At 46.4% G+C, this 25557-nt stretch overlaps 1 protein-coding gene across 3 annotated transcripts in view; it reads left to right on the forward strand.

The window, feature by feature from the left end:
* Positions 1-3566: 3566 nt before the first annotated feature.
* The window catches only part of FRMD5 (FERM domain containing 5), a 46451-nt gene continuing 24460 nt past the window's right edge, over positions 3567-25557 (forward strand). For 2 of the 3 annotated variants that reach the window (XM_015537403.2, XM_015537402.2), the window contains exons 1-6: positions 3567-3665; positions 8319-8361; positions 8590-8668; positions 16362-16459; positions 19217-19340; positions 22325-22412. In XM_015537403.2, the coding sequence (XP_015392889.1) occupies positions 8607-8668; positions 16362-16459; positions 19217-19340; positions 22325-22412 (372 nt within the window). In that variant the 5' untranslated portion in view covers positions 3567-3665; positions 8319-8361; positions 8590-8606. The remainder of the gene's footprint in view (positions 3666-8318; positions 8362-8589; positions 8669-16361; positions 16460-19216; positions 19341-22324; positions 22413-25557) is intronic. The other variant, XM_015537400.2, reaches the window with a different exon arrangement.

Below are 25557 nucleotides of genomic sequence, written 5' to 3' on the forward strand. Positions count from 1 at the left end.
TCTGTTCCATTCCCCAAACCTCCTACCCTCCGGCCTTGGAGAAACAGCAAAGGAAGATGATTTTCTTCATTAATCGTCATAAGAGCTTTGTAGCTCAAACCCATGCATCTACCACTGGTAAATGGGAACCTGAAAGAATTCTGACTTCATGGCCAGGAGTAGGGGTCTCACCAGATGCTGGAAAATAACAAGAGCAAGATCTTTTTCTCTGGAGATAAGGGAGGTATACTAGGATTTCTTTTTCATAATTATCTGATGAGAAAAGCTATTCTTGCTTTTTTTTTTTTTTCCTGTGAAGTGGAGAACTCTGAGTTTGGATCTATTGAATTTAAAGTTATTGCCACCTAAGGTCCCTACCAGTGTATTCAAGCTGCCAACTCATAAGAACCAGTTGTTTTCATGGAAGACATGATTCTTGTTAAAAGTTCTTGTGATTTGGGGCGCCTGGGTGGTTCAGTTGGTTGAGTGTCTGACTCTTGGTTTTGGCTCAGGTCATGATCCAAGGGTCGTGGGATTGAGCCCTGCATTGGGCTCTGTGCTAAGCATGGAGCCCACTTGGGATTCTCTCTCTCCTCCTCTCTCTCTCTCTATCTCTCTATCCCTCTGCCCCTTTCCCCCTGCTTGCACATACTCTTTCTCTCTTGTAAATAAATAAATTAATTAATAATAAATACTTTATAAAAAATATGTAAAAGTTCTTTTGATTTCTATCACACAAGCACATTTTCCCCATGGCTGCCCCAGGCCCCTGCTAATACGGTTGCTGTACAGATGGAAGTGAACTCCTTTAGCCACTAAAACTCACCTGAGCTGACCACCAGGAAGTAGCCATTTGGTGCAAAGTAAAATGTGTGGAGAAAAATATTCACAGTATACCACTGTTTCTTAATATTCCATTTCAATTGCTCTGAGAGAGATAATAGTACAGGATATGCCACTTGGGATAGAGTTAAACATATTTCCTCTCCTCCCAGAAGAATTTTAGGAAGGAGTTTAAGCTCTCCCCACACTCTGGGGTGTAAATGAGGAAATCATTGGCAGCCCTTGCCCCAAAAGACTGTTGTTGATAGAGTCTTTTGAAAGACCTGGTTTGTAGCGCACCACCCAAAGATCCCAGCATGATTCATAAGTCTGCCTTGAGAGTAGCTCTTTTTGGTGAGAAATCAAAGGGTGTAAGAATCGGGGTGGCTGCCTTGGGACTGTGTTAGGAAGGAGTGCAGGGCCAGCAGAAAAGGTGGGGAGATGCCCACCTGGTACAGCCTTCCTTTGTTGAGCTGTCCACTCTCTCTTCCTTCCAATCCTACAAGGATAAGCTTCTTAAGATATTTGCTGAGAGAACTGATCTCCTGCCCTACTTCTCCTGGAAAGTATAGGATGAGCCAGCGGAAGGGGAAGAGGTGAGAAGTAAACATTGCGTGGAGGTCATAAAGGTCTGCCCTTTCTTGGAGCAGTACTGGGCCCTTTGGCCTTTACACAGGTGAGATACTTTGGACCTTATAAGATGACCTTGGTTTTGGATGCAAAATGAGACATGGTCCCACCAGAGGCCACCGTCTGAGCTGAGCTGCAGAGACCCCTGGGGATAGGCCTAGAGACTGCCATCCTGCAGAGCTGCAGATATTCTGACAGTTTTCCACAAGTCATTCTGCTCCCAGCTTATCCCGGATACTGAGGCATGTCCCTGAAGGAGAAGTTAAAGGTTTAGAAATGGCCTAATTTCCTCACGTTTTGTGAAAAATTTAGCCAACCCCCTACCTTCTAGTCCTTCAGTCATTAGCTTATTTAGTGAATAATTGTTGAGGACCTAGCCACCAGCTAGGTTCTGGGGGATGGCTCCTGCCTTCATGAAAATGACAGTCTAGAAAGGGAGCAGATAATAAACAAGTAAATCAATAAGATAATTACAGATTGTCGTAAGTCCCATGAAGGGAATAAACAGGATAAATGAGATGGTAACTGGGAGAGGCCCTTCTGTAGGGGAAAGACCTCTCTAGAGAAAGGACATTAGAGCTGAAACCTCAAGGAGGGAAGGAATAACCATTGGAAGAGCTGCAGTCCAGGCAGAGAGCATATGGAGACACGGGGAAAATCCTTGGAGCATCAGGAAGAAAGGCCGTGGCCAGAGAGCAGTGAGAAGAAGGACTTGGGAGGAGTTCACAGGAGGTAAGAGCTAGGGTGTATAGAGCCTGTGGTCAGAGTTTAGGTTTTATTCTGAGAGCAATGGGAAGCCACTGACTGTATTAAGCAAGAGTGGCAACCTAATTAAAGATCACTGTGTACTCACTGCCTCGTTGTTTGTAATAGCAGATTAGAAACAAATTCCATTGATATGGGGCCGAGTCAAGTACATGTAGGTTCATCCCAGTGGTCTGCAGCAGTTAAAGACTATGAGGCAGGTCTGTATGTACTGCCAGAGAAAGATTCACAGGATACCCTAAGAAGCAAAAAAAACAAGAAATAGAATACAACATAAAATATACTGCCACTATATTTTTGAAAGTGATTATATGTGTGTGTGTGTGTGTGTGTGTGTGTGTGTGTGTGTGTGTGTGTGTGTATAGGCTTGCCTGTGTATAAAAGTGTAAAATCCTACGTTAAGTATACACAAGGAGAGGCACCTGGGTGGCTCAGTCAGTTGAGTGTCCAACTTTGGCTCAGGTCATGATCTCATGGCTCATGGGTTGACGACCCACATCAGGCTCTGTGCTGATAGCTCACAGCCTGGAGCCTGCTTCACATTCTGTCTCTTCTTCTCTCTCTGCCACTGCTCTGCTTGCACTCTCTCTTTCCGTCCCTCTCTCCCTCCCTCTCTCTCTCTCAAAAATATTTTTTAAAAAGGATATACAAGGAGCTGGTAAGGATCAACACAAGGAGTTGCTTCTGGGGAGGGAAACTGAGACACAGGGTGGACGGGAGGCCTACTCTTCACAGTGTCTCCTTTTGTATGTTTGAATATATTGGTATGCCTTTGTTACATATTCAGCAAAAAAAGGTAGCTTGTCTAAATCACAATCACTGTGCTGTATGGAGAGAGCACATTGAGAGATGGTGGTGGCTTGACCATGAAGTTGGTAATAGGAATGGAGAGAAGTGGGTGGATTCAAGATCTACTTTAGAGGCAGGGCCAGCTGGACTCTGTGTATTCCACACTGACTTTCCCTGCTCCCACTTGTTCAGGAAAGCTTTGTGCATTGAGATTGGAACTGGGCTTCCCTGACTCTCCTCTGACTTCTGTGACATCTTTGTGGAAGGAAGGGCTCTTCGGCTCCTTCTAGGTGCTAAGAGCTTCAGAACTCTAGAGACTATCTAACACATCACAATATGGAGGACATCATTACAGACACATGCCCTTTTCACATCCTCATCCAACTTGTAGATGATTTTTTTTAAGTAACCTCTAGGCCCATCATAGGGCTTGAACTCTCGATCCTGAGATCAAAAATCGGATGCTCTACCAACTGAGCCAGCCAGGTGCCCCTAGATGATCTTTAATGACAATCAAAACACAGTTACACTGAAGAAGCACTATCGTTTCTCAATGGAGCTTGCTTTCTTTGCAGAGAGATGCCAAAGGCCAGTACCTGTTTGACCTTCTTTGCCACCACCTGAACCTTCTTGAGAAAGACTATTTTGGGATCCGCTTTGTGGACCCAGATAAGCAGCGGGTAAGTCAATATTCAAAGCACAAATGGAGGAGAGGATTTGTCAGTAGGCTGAGTCCTTGAACTGCCACTCATACTCATGATTTTAGCCTCAAGAGTCAGGGACCAACCGGGCCCTGCAGTTGGGTGTCATCTCTTCAGATCACCGTATTAGATATGGAAGCTCACCTAGTGTGGCCTGTTGTTTCACAGATGCTGAAATGGTAGCCCAGAGGGTTGAAGTGATTTGCCCAAAGTTGTCCAGTTGGAGGCAGAGCAGCTGGGCTGGGTCATGATCTTGGAGCATAGGTCACAGGCTGAACCTCTCTCGCCTGCTTTCTAGTAAACGAGCTGAACCACCCTGTTCCAGTTAGGAAGGGCCTCACCTAAAGTGCCACGCCAATCTAGTGGGGGCAGAACAGAAAGATAACTGAACTGACATGGGCCTTCCAACGCCTTGCAAACGCTGTAGTACTCATTCTGATGCACACAACATATGTGGCTCTATAGACACAGGGCACATTCCAGACAGATAGGAAAGCAAGTCCATTACCCCCAGGCCCCAGCCTCCCTCTCCAGCTTCACCTCCCCTGACCTGTTTCCTCCAACACCATCCTCTCTTTATAGAGCCTTCACCTGTACAGTCCCCCTGCCTGGAACTTTTCTTCTCCCTGGCTTCACGTCTCCATACTCCATGCTTTTCTTCTGGCTAATTCCTCACATGTAATGTCTTAGCTTAGACTCTCACTTCTTCACTTCCTCACTTCTTCCCCACTTCTTCCAGGGATTCTTCCCTAATCAACACTCCGAACGAGGGGCCGTTCCTGTGTGCCCCCATGTGCCCTGTACTACCCCTATTGTAGCATTTACACCATGCTGTGGCTGCCTGTTTGAAACTGTGTTCCTTGCAACAATGTAAATCCCATGAGTGTGTGGACTTGCTCTCATCATCACTATATCCCATAGAACTAGCAGAGGGCCTAGAATGTAGTGGATATTCAGTAAATATTTGCCGAAGGAATGATGAGTGTGTGGGTTAATGGTTTATAATGCCAAAATTTTCCCCTCCACTCGCCCAGATGTTCCACTAGCAGAAACTTGCAGTTCCTCTAACTTCTCTTCATCAGCCCTTCCATTTCTGTGGGCATATAGTCTCCGGGACCCCCTCGAAGTGGGAAAGTATGCAGAAGCATCACCCTTTGCTATACCCCTGCCCACCCCCTACTCTGGTCTGCCATCCTCCAAAGACATTATCAACACGAATCCCAGAGGGCCCCCCCCCCCTTTTCATGAGTCCACTGATTTTCTTCACAGTTCCAAACATGGGCTCCCATCTCTGTTGTCACGGGGGCCTTGGAACCCCAGAAGACACAGCCCCCCAGCAGTACCCAGGACCTCAGATAACGAATGAATGGATCCGCCCCTCCTCATGCCAGAGTCAAGTGCTGTTTTGTTCTTTGATGCTCTGAGCCACTGTGTCTCCAGGTCACATTTAGAATTTTATACTGGACACATTAGCTTAAGGAAAGAATCCAAAGGACTGTATTCCTTTCCTTCAACAAGTCCTGACCTCTTCACTGACATATTTTGGTCCTCCTGGCTCTGCAGAATTTTGAGCAGTGTCAAGGTCAGCCCCTCTCCATATAAAGGCTCTACTGTCTTGACCTAAATACTGTCCTTAGCTCTGGGCCATAGTATAAGACCCCAAAAGTGCCATGACACCAGGATGCTACATGTCCTCACATGCTGTACGTGTCCATTCACTATATAATAATGGGCTGTTTTTACAAGGGATTTTCTTGTTGTTGTTTTGTTTTTGTTCTTGTTTTTGTTTTTTTGGTCTGAGCTGTTTCTCCTTAAGAAGGAAAGCCGGTTACCCCAAGTTCTCTTTGTCTCCCAAAGAGAGCAGCTTATGAAGAAAAAAGGACAAAGTGTACCATGCTCATTATTTTCTAGTTAGGTCAGAATGTACTTGAGACATATAAGAGAGTATATGGAGGTAATAAAGATCAAAAGCAGGAGGAGACAGAAATATGAAGAAATGGGGGAGAGGAGAAATTAACATGTATAGAGTGGCAACTGTGTGCAGGGCTCTGCACTAGGTCTTTCAGCCGATGTTACTGGGCACCGAGTTGTATCAGGCACTGAGCTAAGAGCTTCACATATGTTCTTTAATCCTTAACACAGATGAGATGAGTATCCACAACTCAGATATCCATTCTCTGAATGAGTAAATAAAATCTCAGGTTAAGTAACTTGCCCAAAGCAGATGGCAGTGCCAGTCTCCATCTCAGAGCTGTCTGATGCCAGAGTCTGTGTGGTTTCTAAGGCTCCATGCTGAATTCATCATACCTGATAGTTTCTGAAGTTGTGTGATGGCTCAGGGGTTAAGGCTTGAGAGAGTGCTTGAGAGTTGTGGGAAAATTATCATTCTAGATCTACTGACTCATGGTAGAGACAGAGCAGGTAAGCTCCCCGCTCTCTTAGGGTGTGAGATCCTAAAATAAACCTCCTACCCTGGGGTAGCAGAACCCAAGCTCACATTGACCCCATCACTGCTTGCTCTGCACGGGTCCCCATGGGGGTCTGGGGATTCTCCTGGTCCCCCCTGGAGGAGATGCCCTCACTTCCCCTTTCCCCTATTCCTGGCTCAGGCCCAGGGCCCCAGCCTGCTTTCAGCCTCTCCTTTCAAGGTGGAGGCACCCTTTCAAGCCTCCAGAGCCTGCAGATTGTGCCACACTGTCCCAATGACCCAAATACAGACGGAAACTCCCCTCTGAACTTTCTTTTCTCTTCTCCTGACCCTTGCTCCAGCCTCATGTTATCTATCAGTTTGCCAGTAATTCTGGGACCCAGATTTAGCCAGACTGCTACAAAAGGTAACTGTAACCATCACCATATTTTTGGAATCCTGGTTTTTCTGATTTCTCTTTCAGACTGTCAAAAGCTCTTGGACAAGCTGTGAGGGCTTTCCCCTGCCTTCCCACCCCTCTCCTGTCTCCTCCAGCCTCTCCTTTCTGGAGCCCTCACTGCAGTGCAGACCAAAGTCCTCCTCAGCTCTTGCCAAGAGGAATAGACTTTTTGTTATTCAGCTCCACCTGCCTTCTGATGAGAGTGCATCTCATAGCCTTTCCTTGTAGTTTCTGTCTTCCTTTGTTTCTTTATTTTAATCTATCAGTCAGGTGCCTGGGGGCATTCTGTTTACTGAGCCCCAGACACTTGCTGTGTTCTTCTTGCCGTACACAGTTCTGATGTGCTCCGGTCAGACGGGCCTCCTCTGCCTTCATAGGCTCAGCCTGGAACCCCAGTTGTTTCCATGCAATTTCATCTCTTGCCTTTGCTTCCCTGTGAAGCCGAGCCGTGGTGGGCCTTGTAATGTGAGAAGGACCTCTTAACCACATTGAGTGGCTATAATGAGTTGCCAGCCTCGTGGGAACTCAGATCAGAGGAAGCAAGAGAGCAGAATGTCAGCCCAGATTATCCATGTGGAGCTGACGGAAGAACTGGCTCTTAGTGGGTCCATTAACTGCATGACCCACAGCCCAGCCCAGAAGGTGAGAGCTGGGAATCGCGGGAGGCCAGGATGCTGTCTGCATGGCCCTGGCTGCTTTCCTGCCAGAAGGAGGACTCTGCCAAGATGTTACACTAAATGGAAGTAGCCAGAAGAGAGGAAGATGTGGACGGGCTTCCATCGTCTGTTTGACGGCTATCCATTGAACACTATCCTAGGCATCGGTGGATGACATAGTTTTCTGCCTTCCCAGAGCTTAAGGCTAGTGGTTTTAGTCTACTTCCAGATAATCAAATCCCACTTAACAGCAGTCATAGCTCTCTGCAAACTGTCAAGTTTCCTGATTAGCATAAAAGCAACAAGCATCCATAATGCATTGTGTGAAGCATCTATGTAGAACTGGGAAATAGATACAGAATGGTCTCACTGCTTCCTTCCTGCAAACAGTTCCATGGGAAAAAATGTATTTCTACTATATCCTTCCTCTATGAAAATCCAAGGGAAATACAGTACTATCCTACACATTGGTTGTGGTTAGTTATCTTATGAGACTGAGACTTTAAACATCCCTGGATGCCAAGGAATCCTGAGTATGTATGCTGTAACACAAGGGCTGGCAAGATGTTGCTCAAACAAAGATGGAGTATACACCAGCCATCCCTGCCTTCTCACCATGTATGAAATTCCACCTGTTAATACTTTCTAGAGCCATGACCAGTAGCCTCTGTCCCTACTGCCCACCCACCTCTGCCAAAAAATAGCTGGCACACAACATAAACACACACAACCCACTGAAGTCAGCATTTCCCTGTCCAACCCAGGTGGGGTTTTGTCCCCATTACACATACGTGCATTCACTTGTGCCTACTGCTGTGCCAGAAATATAGCTCAGAGCTTTGGCACCCTGCTTTGGAAGGCAGCATTGCTGGGGAGGCCCAGAAATGGCATCTGAAGCTGGAACTCTTCCCCGTTCACAGCTGCTTCCATGGGGAACTTACTTCAGAAAATGCTATCACTCTCTACTCTCCAAGCCTACATGTCACGAGCTTTTGTGCTGCTTTCACCCTGGGCTACAATCCGTCCAGTCACTGAAATTGGGTAAAACAAGTTATAGTTGACACTGCTTCTCTCATTAGTGTTTTCTTCTTCTGTGTTCTCTGTTTTAGCATTGGTTGGAGTTCACAAAGTCTGTGGTGAAGCAATTGAGATGTAAGTATTCATGAGAAGATGGGAAGCCTCACCCCTGGGGAGGGTGGGACAAAACCTCCCACTGATAGTAAGTCTTGGTGACTATCCACTGTTCTGACTGTGAGCTGGCCCTAAACATGTGAGGATCCTCTTAGGATGGTTCAAGAGGCTGTGCGTCCCCGTGGGGAGGGAAGTCCAGTCGTCCTCTGGGGAGGGTGTTTCCTAATGGGCACATCTTTGTCTCTGCAGCGCAGCCTCCATTCACCATGTGTTTCCGTGTGAAGTTTTACCCTGCAGATCCTGCTGCGCTGAAAGAAGAAATAACCAGGTAAGGCTGAACTTCCCTCAGCCACTCAGATCTGTTGGGGAGGATAGGAAAGAGGCACTGGAACCTCTTAGATCCTCTATTTTGGAAGCTTCTATCTCTTATGAACAAGGAATCTTCCTAAATATAACCTTACCTCTTCTGTATTTCATTTCCACGTGCTTTCTTTACTCACCCCCCTCAGTAGAACTGGAATGGAGTGAGCTTCTTTTCTTCAAGAAGTGTGAATACTTCATTTTAAACTAGTCATCTACAGGGGCGCCTGGGTAGCTCAATCAGTTAAGTATCTGACTCTTGGTATCAGCTCACGTCATGATCTCACAGTTCATGGGATCGAACCTCGCATCAGGCTCTGCACTGACAGCACAGAGACTGCTTGGGATTCTCTCTCTCCCTCTTTCTCTCTGCCCTTCCTCTGCTTGCTTGCTCTCTCTCTCTCTCTCTCTCTCTCTCAAAATAAATAAAAATAAACTTAAAAAAAAAAAGAAACTAGTCATCAACAAAGGGATCTGGAGTAACTATTTAATCAAAAGCATTTTTTTTTCTTTTACCAAGGATGTGGCCCCCATGGATGTTTTTCGAGAGGGCAGGTTGCTTTCTTAGGGGATTGAAATAGACTCCAGTGGCCTAATGTACTTGAGAAATGCCGAAGTAGGACACTGAAAAATAAGCTGGGAAATACTGAAGACTTTAAATCCAAGTGGATAAACCCCAGTGTGCTAATGGATCAGGTCCGTGATAAACTCTTCATTGTGGGGATCATGCTCTGTGGCAGGCAGACAGCTGCATGGAATGAATCCTATCTCATCCAGCACCACTCGAGGATGAGAAGGAACTTTTGTGCCCACATTATCCTACAAGAGGGTCAATGAATAGGAGCTTCAAATCTTCACCAGGGTTTTGTGTATATGAGTCACATTCTCTCTGAAAGTCTTACATCCAAGATCCAGGAATGCTCTGTAACGAGGATCCTTAACTTTTATATGAGAAATATCTAATTTTGACATTAGCAAAATGTTGATGTTACCTTGTAGAGATTGGGGCCTGAGGTCAAGAGGTGATGCCAGGGAATCCTAGAACTGAGGAGACAGCTCTGCCAACTCTCCCCGCAATTCCCCAAACCTTGGACACCACAGAAATTTGGATGAGGCTGTTGCCAGTTATATAGACTCTGTCCTATAAGGCCTTGCGATCTACTTCCAGATCCTGAACTGCTTGGGGGAATTCCGAAGAAAGGAAAGAGGAGGGAAGAAGGGAGGAAGAAAGAATATGGACCTATGTTCACTTCCTGTTCCGAAGAGAGTGTCCCTAGTTTTATATCAGATAAAAGGAGCTGAAGTTTCTCTGAGAAGGAAAACGAGGAAAGGGGGAGAGAAGAGGGCAAGAAACAGGACTAAGTAATACAAAGGAAGCACAGAAGTAGGACAGGGAGGAAAAGTGGCTTCTTCACATGGGTCCCAGTGGAGGGTGGGGGGAGTCTTGCAGTGGAGTTGGAAGCATGAGGAATGTTGTTTGCTTTGGATGTTTGGGACAGTGCGTACGCACCAACTTTGAAGCACTGAGGCCAGTGAAATGTGTAGTTAGAACCAAACCTCATGCTCCTTACTGGGCACAGAAACTGCAGGTTTGGGGCACCTGGGTGTCTCGGTCAGTTAAGTGTCTGACCTTTGATTTTGGCTCAGGTCATGATCTCATGGTTTGTGAGACCAAGCCCCACATTGGGCTCTGTGCTGAGCACGGAGCCTGCTTGAGATACTCTCTCTTTCCCTCTGCCCCTCTCCCCCACTTACACTCTCTCTCTAAAATAAATTTGAAAGAAAAGAAAAGAAGAGGAAAGAAGGGAGGGAGGAGGGAGAGATGGAAGGAAGGAAAGGAAGGAAGGAAAGGAAGGAAAGGAAGGAAGGAAAGGAAGGAAGGAAGGACGGAAGGAAGGAAGGAAGGAAAGGAAATGAAAGGAAAGAAGGAAGGAAGGAAGGAAGGAAGGAAGGAAGGAAGGAAGGAAGGAAGGAAGGAAAAAAAAAAGGAAGGAGGGAAGGAACGAACGAACTGCAAGTTCTGATTGTCCACGTGGAACTGGACGTGGCTCTACTTTGCTTCTGAAAATCAAGCTCATCCACATGACAGGAGAAATCTTGTAGTTTTAGGCAGGAGAGTAAGGGTAGAACCCCTATGAATGACAACTTAAACAGAGAGGACTTTTGGCAAAGCACTAGCCTGCCCTGCTCAGGACCCCCAGAGGATTTACCTCACTCTGAGCCTGTCCCAGCCCCTCCCCACTCCCCCTGCTCCCTGCTTTCCTGCCAAAAGAGGTGATGGTGCCAGGGCCGACCCAGAAGTCCACACTCCAGTCCATGTGTCTGGACAAATTTAGCACACCTTTCTTGAGAACCCAGCACCTTGCCTCCTAACACCACACATCAGGATCGTCTGGTTTCCACCTCACTAGACCAACAGTGGGGATGACAGGGATTATTCTAACAACTCAGTGAGCTGCCAGTAAGAACACAGCAGACACATGGCTTTCTGATTTGATTAAAGGGCAAAAACACATGGTTATCTTGGCCCTTAGGAGGAGCTCTTTACACAATTTTCTAAGTCAAATGTTATTACATAATACTAATGTACAGACTCTCCTGCCCAAGAAGAAGCATAGACCTGGAAGCTCAGATCCTATTTCTGTCACTTCTTGGCTCTGTGGCCTTGGACATAAGATATTTAATCTGTCTGACCTTCAGACCCCTTATTTATAAAATGAGAAGAGTAACATCTACCACCTAGAATTGTTGGGAGAACTGACCACTACACTGGGATCTTGCACTTAGTAATACACCACCACCACCACCCTCCCCCCGCCCCCACCAGCAAGGCTTGCACTGAGCAGAGACTGCCAGATTGATTACGTGGTCCGTGCACCCCAAGGGCTCTGCATGGGACACGAGTACAATTAGTTCTGGCTTTTCTCCTTTGCTGAGGTGAAAAAGGTATTTTTCTGATAATCCCTACTCCTCCTCTGTCCTTTTCCCCTACCAGCTAGAATCCTAACACTTAAGGAGCTAACTTTTGAGGATTCAGAGAGAAAGCCATCCCTGGTAATCAGTCATCCAAGTCCTCATGGTACAGCATGGGGACCAAGTCCAGGCCTCTCTCCAAGTCAGCCAACTTCAAAGGCACAGACAAAGGCACTGAAGCTCCCCTGCTTCTGCATACATCTGTGCTGAGCATCCTTGACTGTTTTCCCCTTGCTCTCCACCTCACCAACCTTCCTTCCCTAGAATACATCTTCCAAGCATTGTTGGGGGTGTGAACCTCAGAATGCCTGGGCCTGATTTAGAGTCTTTGTGCCTCCCCTTCCCCAAGGCATTCTGTGGAGGCCTTGGAATTAGCCGCATCTTTCTCCTCATTCATGTCTCTGCTGATCTTGAGAAAGTGGGTACCTGCCCCAGCCTCACTAATTACCCATAATTCATTCCTGGCTTAAAGTCCTCCATGCCACCTTTCTGCCAAGCCAGTTTAGCTGTCAGTGTTTTCTCCTAGCGATATTGGTCCTAAATTTCAATGCCATCTCAGCTATTCCCATAAAGGCAGAATGAGAGGAGAGGATGAAATAGGGAGTAAAGAACTGTGCTTCAATTTATCTCTTGGACTCTTCCCAGATGATAAATTTAGTTGCCAAATCCTGATTAATCTCTTTTGTCATTTTGTAAAGTAATAAATAGATTTTCTTGTCTGAGCTAGAGACAAGGCAGAGAAAATGGGGATTAGGCACCAGATTTAGCGTTTAACAGGGACCGCAGGTGTATGAACTCTGGAAAGATCAAATAATAGAAAGAAACTGAGTGCAAATGGGGCCCCACCTTCTAAGGAAACAAAGCTGCCTGACATGTGTTTGAGCAGGTGCTCAAAAAAAAAAAATGTTAATGGAATGAATGAATCTCTTCATGAATGGAGTTTATAGGTCATTTATTCCTTCAATGAATATCACTTGAGCCTAGCTTAGGCTAAGATGGACTGGCAAACTTTTTCTATAAATAGTAAGTATTTTAGACATTGTGTACCATATGGTCTCTGTCATAACTGCTCGGTTCTGTCTTTGCAGTGTGAACGCAGCCAGAGACGATACCTAAATGAATGAGTATGGCTGCGTTCCAATAAAAATTTTTTTTTGTTTTTTAAAGTTTATTTATTTTTTGAGGGGGGGGAGGGACAGAGAGAAGGGGACAGAGGATCTGAAGCAGGCTCCATGCTGACAGTAGAGAGCCCTGTGCGGGACTCGAACTCATGACCTGAACTAAAGTCAGATGCTTAACTGACTGAGTCATCCAGGTGCCCCTAAAATTTTGCCTTATTTCATTGGAAACTCTGGTGGCAGGCCATAGTTTGCTGACCCCAGACCAAGGAATCAAAAAGAACTGGGTATAAATTCTAGGTTGTTCTTTAACTAGCTGTGTGACCAAGCAAGCAACAGTCTCTGCAGTCAGTCAGTTTCTTCATCTATGAAGCACAATAAAAACAGTAGTCACCTCAGAGTCACTGTGAGGACTGCATGAGACAGTACGTGTTCAACAGTACAGTGTGGTGTACCAACTGGATGGCTCAGTTGGTAGAATGTATGACTCCTGATCTCAGGGTTGTAAGTTTGAGGCCCATGTTGGACGTGGAGCCTAGTTAGGACAACAAAATAAAATGAAACAAAAAAACACAGTACAATGTGTGGCTCACAACATGCACTCAGTAAATCATTATTGTTTTGTTATTGTTTTGTATCTGTCTCTCCCCACTGGAATGTAAACTCCATTAAGAGTAGGGACTCAGTTTTGTTTCTTCTGTATTCCCAGAACCCATGACAGTGCCTGGCACAGTAAGTGCTCAGAACTGGATGGAGGGATGGAGGGATGGATGGTGGCTGGGAGGGAGGGCAATTAGGTGAGCTAAGTAAAGGATGTACAAGCTCTCTAGAAGAATATTAAAAGTGAATTAAAAAATCATCTCTGACTCCAAGGAGCTTGCAGGCTAGTGTGGGGGAAGAAAACATTCTAAACATGACTAAAGAAAAGGGGTGGTAGAAAATAGAGGAGGCCAGGGAAAGAGTCTGATAAAGGAAAGTTGAGTCCAAAGAAAAAAAAATCTTGGGAGGGAGAAACTCTTCAGGAGACACCACTGCTTTCCTGAAGTCAGAACTTTTAATTCTGGAAATATCTGTGGATTCGTCTCTACACTTTGATATCAGAAAGCACAGTGCCACAGCCAATACCTTGGAGAGATGTACATGTCACAGAAAGATAATTTTCCTTGGCTGTCTTTTAGGTTTTCACTTGCTCTGCCATCAGATGGTCCCAATTCACACCTCCCTCAATTTAGGACAATGTTGGCATTAAAACAAAAATGGAGGTGAGGCCAGGAAGAGATAAGTAAAGTTTACCCAAAAACGTGTCCTAAGGAACAGGCTTGTCTTAAATCTGGTCTAAAGCTGATTTCTTGTTCGGTTCCGATGAGAATTTCTCCCTGATGACACAGTTCTGTTGCCTGTATTCAGGACCCCTTTCTTGCTAACTGACAACTAACTGAATTACCACGGGGGTAGGAAAAGCATCAGGCCTTGAGTCAGGAGATCTTCCTTGACTCTGATCACTGTGTCACCTCAGAAAAGTCACTCTATATGTATAGCCTCTGTTTCCTCGCCTATGAGAGAATTAGGCTCTACAGCTCCTATTCTGAGGTTCTAAGATTGGGTAACCAAGCCAGCCTGTTCATCAGGAGCTGGGGCCCTGGCAGGCCGATCTCCTGGCTGGAAACAAAGTGGCCCTAGTGGCGGTATCTCAGGCAACAAGAGAGACTTCCTTAGGCCCATGCATGGCAGGGGAGAATGTGCCAGGTTCTCTTGAGAATAGGTCTAAGAATGCTGTGGGTCACGTGGGATACATTTTCATGTCCAGCAACAGTGAGTCATTGGTTACCTCCTTCAGTGAATAAAACATGAAGCTTGATGAAAGCCACTGTAGCAGAAAAGGGAGGGGGGACCCCTAATACAACTCTGTACCCTGAAGCTGTTGGCCGATTCTTTCTTGGACTTAGTGACTTGCTGCTAACAAACAGAATAAAGAAGAAGTGATAGTGTCTGAGACGAGGTCATGAAGAAGTGAATCCTCCTGTCAGGCCTATAGATGTTGGTCTTGAGTTCATTTCTTCTTGTCATCTAAAGAATGTGCTTTGGTTTTTTTTTAGGATGTTGACTTGCCCCTCCTTCCCCTACCCCCTCCAATTGCTGCACCATTGTCTAACAATGTTCCTGTGGCCTTACCCTTGACCCCCCTGTAGATGTCCTACCTCCAAAAGTCTGAATAAACCCCACCCAGCAGTGGAAAGCCTGTTTCCTTTCCAGCTCACTGGAGGCACCTGCCATGCACCCATTGATAAAGATGCCTGATAAAGATAATGGTTCTCAGGGTGAGGAGGAGCATGTCCCCCCTGGGTGGGAAGGGAGCAAATCAGAAGGCTTCAGCAGGGCTTTTATCAAACCCAGGAGCAAGAAGATACACACAGATTCTGATGTGCTCTCCCCCCACCCCGGGGGATGTTTTCCTCACCACCACATTGAGAATCAGTGCCCAGAGCCTTGTTGTTCATTTCAGCTATCTCCTTTAGCCCAGTATCCCTGAATTGTAGCACAGAGAGCTGTAGAAGGAGTGATATATGAACTCAGGCCCAGGGAATGATCAGTGAGTGAGGGACAAAAGATTTGCTTCCATGTCCCGCCAAGGGACAGGGCCATTTAACAGTGACTAAGAGCCAACCTCAGGAGTCTTACAGTCAGTCCTGAATTTGAATCCTGACTCCGCCACTTCCCAGTTGTGTGCCCTTGAGAAAATTACTTAAGCCTCAGTTTCCTTATCTTAAAAAGGGGGGATGATACAACACTGTATGTTAACTGTATTGGAATTAAATTTTTTCTAAAAGGGGGGGTGGATCATAGTACCTATTTCAAAGTATTAAGTGAGAATTAGATGAGCTATGCATGCAAAGTACATAACACCTGGCCTGGCAGATAGGAAGTGCTCAGTACACATCAGCTACTATCAGCTGTTGCTCTTGATGTCCTGCTTCTACTGAGGTGAGAGTTTTCTCTGTTTGAAGAAATGCTAGCCACAGGTTTCTATGCTTCCTTCACTGCTGTTGAGCTCAGCCAATAATTGAAGGCCGTTCCACATATGGACAGATTGGTTTGGCAAGCTGAGGCAGAACTCTTCCTTGGGCTGGTTCCTTCATGCTCCATTCCACTTAAGAAGAAACATCAGCCAGAGTCCTAGGCAGGGAGAAGCCCAACTGGCCCCTTTCTGCTGACACAGGTTTCTTTTTCAGCATCGAATGGGCCAGGGCTGGCTCCTTCCAAAACCCAACACTGGGAGGGAGGACACAGTGCTTTTGCCAGGAAGCACCGTTTCTGTTTAGAGCTACCGAAGGAAACTAACAAGTTGTTTTGAATTGAATCCCAAATCAGTTCAGGGCAAAGTACTTAAAAAAGTCTTCAGGGAAATGGAAAATATGTTTGTTCTGTGGTGCCATTTTAAGTTTTTGTTTTTAAAATTCATTTAAATTCATTTAAAATTCATTTAAAAATTTCATAGGCTTATATTACATACTTATGTCTTTAAAGAAATCAGAGAAATCCTTTATAGTTCACCCTCTCTTTTCTCTCTAGGTATTTAGTCTTCCTACAGATCAAAAGGGATCTCTACCATGGCCGTCTCCTCTGTAAAACATCAGATGCTGCCTTGTTAGCAGCTTATATCCTTCAAGGTAATGACTTTTGACAGGATGAATGAACTTGCTTTCATGCTAAGTACTGATTATATTATTTCAGTCACCACAGATGACTACTTCTTGGATATAAACAGTATCTAACTTGAAGCAGAGTCTAGGTTGGAGAGCTTCTTTGCCTAGCCTCCTTAGTCCCAGAAAGCTCTGACCACTCAACCCTAAACTGTGCCTAAGGTCTTCCTGCGGGCTTCTTTAGGTCATCATGACTCTGTTTGGCATTTCCTCCACCCTTGGTTGATAGAGTTACTGGGACTCTGGAGAGTCATCTGAATCAATTTTTCTAAGACTTTACATGCAAATCTCAAAGGTGTGAAGTATCTTGGAATTCTGGTTTCTCAGAGACCTTTCCATTCAGAGTGTTCAAAGTTGAAATGTTTACAAGTAACAGATATATTTCCTAACATGCTAATAATGTAGAGTTGAGTCTGTATCCAGCAGATTCCCAGACTGGCTTTTTTTTTTTTTTTTTTTTTTTTTTTTTGCAAAACATTGGGAAAGGTATGCACTCTTCATCTATGTGATGCCTTCTCCTTCCATGAAGTACAGGGGCTCCTGAGTGCCACTTCTAAGGCTTCCCTTAGTCCTTAGGCCTGAACTGTCCCCAGATTGTTCAGGACTACACTAAAATCATGAAGTTTCCTTCAAAGAATCTGAACTCTTAATTGGAAATCCGTGAACTCCAGGAAGCTACTTTGTGGAGAGAACCTGGGAAATGCTTGCCAAAAAGAAACTTCAGTTCATCTGTTAAGAGAAATACAATAGCTGTGTTAAGAACGTAAAAGTCAGGGGTACCTGGGTGGCTCAGTGAGTTAAGCGTCCAACTTCGGTGTAGGTCATGATCTCATGGTTCGTGAGTTCAAGCTCTTTGGCGGGGGGGGGGGTTGCTGGTGCCCAGAGCCTGGAGTCTGCTTTGGATTCTGTGTCTCACTCTCTCTCTGCCCCTCCCCTGTTCGAGCTCTGTCTCTCTCTCAAAGATAAACACACATTGGTGCGCCTGGGTGGCGCAGTCGGTTAAGCGTCCGACTTCAGCTCAGGTCACGATCTCGCGGTCCGTGAGTTCGAGCCCCGCGTCAGGCTCTGGGCTGATGGCTCAGAGCCTGGAGCCTGCTTCCAATTCTGTGTCTCCTTCTCTCTTTGCCCCTCCCCCCTTCATGCTCTGTCTCTCTCTGTCTCAAAAATAAATAAACGTCAAAAAAAAAAATTAAATAAAAAATAAAAATAAAAAAATAAAAAAAAGATAAACACACATTAAAAAAATTTTTTTGAAAAAGAATGTAAAAGTCAACACATAGCAAGTTTGACTTCTGAGAGTCCTGTTTTTAAAAAAATCACCTAAGCGGCAACTCTAGAAGGTGCCTACCTAAGCTACCCAACTAGAGCTAAGCAACTCTAAGCTACCCAAAGAGGCCCCTTTCATTTTTAAAGGAGAAAACCTGGTATTAAGTGAGATTTTAAACTCTATTATTTCCTTCAGTTTTACCCTCACAACATTGAATTTTTCTTTTTCTTTTTCTTTTTTTCCTTTAAAAAAGTAGTTGATGTCCAATATTGATGTTTTCTACTTGGAACTTTCTAAATAAAATCATAATAAATGACTTCATGGCTCAAGGTCACTCTGGACTGTAGGCCCAGGGAAGCTTTTAGTCTCTTGCAGAACGATAGAAATTCCCAAGTAATTTGGAAGACACAATGAGTAGCTTTGTGCACAAGTACAATATTCAGCTGTGAGAGGAGGGCACATTTTCCTCTTAATATTTATTCTCCCCTCAAGATTTCGCACAGGCCCTGGTTGTGATTCTCACTAACGAAAGAGAAAGGACAAATACAAAGCAGCTGGCACTTCTAACATACTTTCTCCTAACATAGGCACGATGTTCCCTGTGGAGCCCTTCCTGTGCAGAGGACTGGGTTCTGATCTGCTTTGTGGAGAGTGTCATGGGCCCACCACACTACCCTATGGAAATCTCACTGATCTGAGATCCTGGCAGCTTTAGGGATAGACTCTTTGTCTCTCTACATGGGTAGAGGAGAAACAGCGCCCCATGCAGGAAGCTGGGAAATCAGCCTTAGGACGTGGTGCTCCAGAACTCAAAGACCAGTTTCAGTCTTCTACTCTTGAGATTCTCTCAGAGGGGCGTGGCACCTGGTCAATGGCACCCTCAATGAATATTTACTCAAATATATTCACTTGATTTGATTTGATTTGATTTGATTTGATTTGATTTGATTTTGACTGAGAGTGGAGTTCTGAGTTTGGGTCATGGCTCTTCATCAATGTGTCCCTGCTAAAATCCTCAAAACTGACACTTTAGACTTCTGATCTGGCTCAGGCCCAAGAGGCTCTCTCTTCCTGATGCAGCTCGGTTTCTTGTGCTGCCACCAAGAGCTATGATCCCAGGACCTTTTCTCAAGGCTGAATAGATAAAGACCGTGATGCAAGCTTCTGCTTTTCTATTGGATGTTTACTTGTGGTGACCACAGAATACAGGCTTGGCTCTGGTATCTCTGCTTAGACTTGATATCACCCCAGGGTGCACATCTGGGAAAACAAAGGTGGGTTATGCTTCTTCCGAGGAGCACGCCCTCCATCTAACCCACAGCCACACTCAAGATCCACTGTTCTTTGGAAATGTGGTGTGTGCTTTGGCTTTTGCTCTGTGTGTTCATCTCTTGTTGCTTTACCAGTGCTGATTTACCGACCTCCACAACTGTTTTACTCTGCTTTCCTTTTGCAAGCGGAGATTGGGGATTATGACCCAGGGAAACACCCTGAAGGCTACAGCTCCAAGTTCCAGTTTTTCCCGAAACATTCAGAGAAGCTGGAAAGGAAAATTGCTGAGATTCACAAGACAGAACTCAGGTATGTGATACTCAGTTGAGGCTCAGGACACTCTGTCCCCCACAGCCTGAGCATACAAGCCCCATGCTGCATCCTGACTCCGGGATGTACCATTTTTAGCATTGCACTGACAGCACAACCCCAAGCCCTATAGAGTAGGCTGAAGCCCAAGGGCAAGAGGGACATTGTATTGTAAGGAAAACAGAGAGAGATTGGCCTCTGAAAAGTATTCACGTTACTAAGATAAATGATGAGACAGAGGAAGAAGCACGGACTGGGGAAAAGGAAAAAAAAAAAAAAAACGTAAACAGCAGAAGAGAAAAAAGTGAGAGGAGGCATATGAAACATGGGCAAGCCTCTGCCTTCAGTCTGTGACAGTGTGATAGGTGGCTTCTGGGTCAGGGGATGGGACTGTGCAGAGCTGGCCTAGTTCATGAACACTGGGGGTGCCCTGAGAGCTCTTGGTTCAGGGGCTGTGTCTTCAGCACTGCCTCACTCAACCCCACAGCACTGCACAGAAGGAAGGGGCAGAGAAGAGGCTGGAAGCAGGGGGCTTGTCCTCCTCAGATTCTTAGTTTTTTCAGAATATGCCACATTCCATAAAATAGCATTAATGTGTCCTTTCACCCACGTGAAATAGGATTCTCTACAAAGATTGATTTAAAGAAAAAAAAAAAGGCAACAATAGAGTGTATGGGCTCTACTTTGTGTGGCATTCTGGAACACATATACCCCAAACTGATAAACTATGAAGAAAAAGGCCATATACACTGTAGCACTGTAAAATAAAACATATTAGTACATTACAATTTTTAGAAATCTTTGTCAATGCTGGTGTAACTACCTTTCTGGGGAAGGATAATGCCGAAGTGGGGGGAAAGACATTTCTAGCGTTAATATTAAGTTTAAACTAGTTCCTACCCTGACTCCCTGAGCTCCCCCACCCCAAAACACAAAATCCTCACTTACACTCAGAATATTCTACCAACAATTATGTCCCTAAAGCCTCCTTAGCCTTTGCAAGCAGACCGCCTGCCCAGAGCGTGTGGCAGGGACTGGCTCCCTCCCTCCCAGGGGAATGGAGACACCTAACAGAGGTAGAATCCTAGCAGCTCTCCATCCTTCTCCAGCCCCATCCCTCTCCCAGTGCTGGTGTGTCCTTGCCAAGCTGGAGGGCTCCTCCCATCACTGTTAGAGAAACAGCGGCCCCTTGTGGTAAAGGTCAGAACAAACATCGACCTTTGAGAAGGCTCATGGTTTGTTCAAAGGAGACTTCAGGGCTGTCCTGGGACAGCCAAGAGGCGCTGCCAGGAGGGTTTTAGGAGGTGTGAGAGCAGTGGGGACAGTCATCCAGAAACCTAGTAGGAGACAGGGGATCCCCCAGGAAATGATGCCCACTTTGAGGGCCCCGGAGGTTTGGGCTAACTCCAAGACTGGATGGAGCCCACAAGATCTTCCAGCTTCCAGACAGGGAATGAAGAAGCTCCCTGGAAGGGGCAGTGGTTCTCAGCTGCTCCTGGTGCCCAGCATTCTGTCTGCCTCACAAACATTTCCCAGGCACCTTCTCTGCACCTCAGGTGCTCTGGCAGATGTAGAAATCTGCAGTCAACATAATGCCTACTTGCATGGGCTGGCTGCATCACTAGCATGTGAAAATGTGTGTTTCCTTCCTCCACCTCTAACATGAGCTCCTGGAAGGCCCAGATTGTGCAATGTATTTCTTGGTAGATTTTACACAAGCAACATGGAGACTTGCACATAAATGTGCTGAATGACACCCATCCAGAAGGACACTAGGGAGAATCTGGCCTGCACCTCCTTGTGTTCCTGCACTTACCAGTATTACTCAAGACAAATAATGAACTTAGACATGAGCAGCTCAGTCCCACCCACCAGCCATCGGAGTCACTGTTGACTTGACAAATTGCCCAACCCTCCTCACACTGAAACCTACCCAACATCTGCAGGAGTGTGTCTGCTCCACCAGGGATCCAGACCCTGAGGGCAGCCAATGAGACACTGCCACCTGTTCTGTGTGGAGCTCATGAAAGGACCTACTCATGAGGTAGCTGGGAAGGGAATGATGCTAGAGACCCCTTCCTCAGATGACTGGGCACCAGAGCTGCCTTCTTCCTTTCACAGTCGTCACCCCATGGGCAGACAGACCGCTATTGTGGTCTGGGGAGCTCAGCACTGTCTCCTGCTGTGTCTCTTCACCCTCCATTCCCATGTTCCCTGCTGGTAAAGGAAGAGGGTTGGGCAGCACCAGCAAGATATACAGGTCTCTGCTTTGTATTTCAGTCATAAGTCAAGACAAGAAACCCATGGCCTGCAGTTAGCCTACAAGTGTGTTTTGTTTGCCCCCGGAGTATTTAAAATTGAGAAATAGTACATAGAAATCAGTATCTCTGACTGCTCTTTGAAAAGCACATCCAGCGGTGCTCAGCCCTGCATTCCCACAGGACTACAGTCTTAGAGCTGAGGAGCAGCTGCCCTCATTAGATGGGGTAGCACTTCCCAGTTTGCCATAGTGACCCCAACCCCACCACTCCCTACTGTATACCCCATGTCATTCATTATGTAGCTGGCCTCAGTCTGAGGACATCTGAGTTTCTAACCCCAGACAGGAGTCTCTGAAGCTGGTACTAGAATAGGGCAGGGAGCACACACTCTATGGGAAAATTGGACAATAAGGCTTACCCTGAGCGCTTTTTTTTTTTTAATTTATTTATTTTTGAGAGACAGAGACAGCGTGAGCAGGGGAGGGGCAGAGAGACAGGGAGACACGGAATCAGAAGCAGGCTCCAGGCTCCAAGCTGTCAGCACAGAACCCAATGCGGGGCTCGAACCCACAAACTGTGAGATCATGACCTGAGCCGAAGTCGGACGCTTAACCGAGTGAGCCATCTAGGCGCCCCACCCTGAGCGCTTCTTAATGGAAAGTTTACCTCAGGAATCTAAGAGAACAGGAAACCCTGAAATCATCTCATTTCCTTTTATTCCAGTGGTCAAACACCAGCAACATCAGAGCTGAACTTTTTAAGAAAAGCACAGACATTGGAGACGTACGGAGTGGACCCTCACCCATGTAAGGTAAGACCCCTGTGGTCTGAGACCACCGACCTTGCCTCCTCCCAAGGGCAACAGGCAGGGAAGAAGCACATGCCTGCACCATCCACCTTCAGGATCTGGTTGATTGGCTCTTTTAGTGACAGATGCCAGAAAAAAAAATGTCTCTCCTCTTGGAAACTCCCCTGGCTTCCATGCTGCATAATTTTGTGGTGCCACATCAATGTCGGAGGGTCCCAGGCAAAGTCAATCTAAATAACAAATCCAAAGCTGAGGCCCCACTTTGGCTGCAGTGGGTAATTTGGTGGAAATGAAGAGAGAGGATGTGGAAGTCTCCCCACAGGGAATGATCAGAGGCCACTCAGCAGACTGCCCACCCTTCCCTGACCTGTAATCTAGTTTCTTTCCAAGAGCGGATTTTATTGACTGCAATAGCGTAAGTCACTGCGAGGAACTGCAGTGGAGTAGCATTTAATTCCATTATGCGCCTGGGAGGGTGAGACAGGAACCAGCCAGGGAGGCTCTGCCCAGAGGAAACCTCTGTAATTGCTCACATGTGTCTGGCATTCTGGAGAAGAGCTTAAGCAGCCACAGCCACTGTGGAGAGCAGCGGAGACACATGGCCTCTTCCTCTCTCTCTCTGGCTGTGTCCCCCCACTTCATCTCCACATCCCAGTTGGTTTGACACTCCCGGTCTTTGCCTCAGTGTCCCCGGATTTTTGCCTCTCTCTTTCTAGTACTGGAGAGGCACCAGTACCACCAGATTCTGAAACTGATCTGAAGGAGCCAGTATCCCACGGGAGCAGGTGGGCATTGACCATTTCTTCCTAATAGGTGAGGGAACACTAGAAGTTTCCAACAAAAATTAAAAGAACAGAATAGAAAGCAAGGAATCCAGTGATGTAGGGGCAGAATTGCATATCCCTTACCTCTTGCTAAGGTGATGGTGACTTGTTCTTACATAGGATTTGATGCTGAAACTTCAAATAAGAACTTTTAGAACATTCTGGCAACTTAGAAACCCTGGTCACCTTTCCCACCCCACAGAGTTCCCTATTCACCAGCACAGCCTACAACCAGATAACCCCTGTGTTCTTGAGGAGGGCCAGCACTGTCAGAAAACACATTTATGCCTGTTCATACCAAAAAAAAAGAAAGATGATGCATAGTTATTTACAAATGATTTAGCAAAGCTTCCTAAATACTGCCCTTGCATGACAGATATAGTTTAACCTCCATTAATTGCTCAGATACCATCGGTAGGGGGCCTGCATAGGACTGAAGAGGGCTTCATAGTCAGCTGACCTTGGCTCCAGCACTGATCTCTTGCTTTCTGAGGCCCTCACAGGCTTCTCTGAGCCTTGCTTTCCTCACCTGTGTGAAGGTACACAGCAGGTACTCAGTGACTGTGCTCCATGAACTGCTGAGTCACTTCAGGACCTTAAAAGCCATAGCTGCCTAGAGACAGCTATCTTTATCATAAGGTGCCAGGTCACCTCCAAACCTGCCTGGGCCCCTTGAGGCCACACAGGGCACCCACCTTTTCAGAGATGAGTCCCTGGGTGAGGCTGACATCTGACAGCAGAGTGGGCAGATAGATGGTAGACAGTGAACCTGAGTACAACTGAGCAGAGGTGGGTGGGATTCTCCACCTATGTGCCTAAGTGGGTCTGGAAGCTACAGTGGCAGCCAGCCTGGTGTCCAGCCCAAGTCCATGTGCACCCTAGGACTGTGGGGCTCCTGGCTCAGCCCCATCTGTGATGAGTTTGCCCATTATTGGACACAGAGGCTGAAGAGGCTGCAGGAAGGAACCCCTATTAATGCCAGGCACTGTGTGAGGCCCAGTCCCTCACATCATTCCATCCCCACAGCATCAACTCAAAGAAGGAAGGAGGGAAGAAACATTTGTGGCATGCTTTCCATGGCAGACCCCCTGGAATCCTTTCACGTTATTTTCTCATTTAATCCTGTCAGCCCTGGGAGGTGGATCTTACTCTTCCTGGCTTATAAGTAAGAAGACAAAAGCTCCAGGAGACAATTTACAAGGCCCTGAGCAGTAGAGCAAGAATTTGAACTCAAGTCACTTCCCTGTTGTTATATATCTAGGAGGAACAGAAGCCCCCAGGAGACTCCCCCTGGGGAGATGGTGGGCACGATCATTGCACTGGGCTTCCAATCCCTGGTTCCCAGGCCCTATACTTCTTGCTCACCCAGAGCCAGGACCCTGCTGCAGACCCCACACAGGGTCCCTCAGCTTGTCTCTACTGAACTGCAGCTCATGCTTTCCTTAGGCCTGCTGAGCAAGGACGGTTCAGGAGCCTTTACTCTTGTCATTAAGTAGGGTTACTTTGGTGATATGCTACTAGGCACTCGCCTTAATGTTGCTACAAGGAGAGCTGAAATAAGCTGGAGCACTCAGTGTAATAAATACCGATGATTTCTATTAACAGAGAGGCAATTACTGGGCCCAGGGAATCTGGGGCACACAGCCCTAGGGAGGACAGAAGAAGAGGAATCGTTTTGATAATTAAATGAGAGTAGAACAAGGCTTCAGCTGGGCTCTATTCTCCTGGACTGATTAAGAAGCTGCTGTTCTTCCTGTCCACACTGATGGTTTCTTTCTGCCCAAAGTGTCCTTGTCTGGCCCTGGGACCGGGAAGACAAGATCCTACCGACTCTGGGTGGGACAGGCAGAGGGCTCCAGCAGCGGGATGGCTTACAGTAATACCCAGGCTCTGAACTTGCACACGCTGTCCTGAGCTCTCTGCATCTCCCCTCAGACCCCATCTCCTCCTGACAGGAGCCCCCAGAAGACCAAGCCTACAGCCTAGAGCAGGAGACTGGAGCAAACCCCTGGCAGCCCAGTGCTGCATTTGTTCCAGCTCTGATACCTCTCCAACCTCAGGAGCTACCATCTTGCTCCTTCCTGGAGCCCCTGGGACTGGTTGTTTGCCCTGGATCTCCTGTAGGCCCAGACTGTGGCTTCTTACCCTCTTGAGGTTTATATAGCAGCCAGACCCATCACAGACACCCAGCCTGTACCCAGCCTTATCATGAGTCATGAAGGTGCCATCTACTGAGAGCCTGCAGATGCCAGGCACTTACATATACGATCTCATTTCATCTTTATAACGATACTGCCAAGAAGATGTTCTTGTCCTCAAGATAA

This window comes from Panthera tigris, chromosome B3, assembly GCF_018350195.1.
Source record: "Panthera tigris isolate Pti1 chromosome B3, P.tigris_Pti1_mat1.1, whole genome shotgun sequence".
NCBI lineage: Eukaryota > Metazoa > Chordata > Mammalia > Carnivora > Felidae > Panthera > Panthera tigris.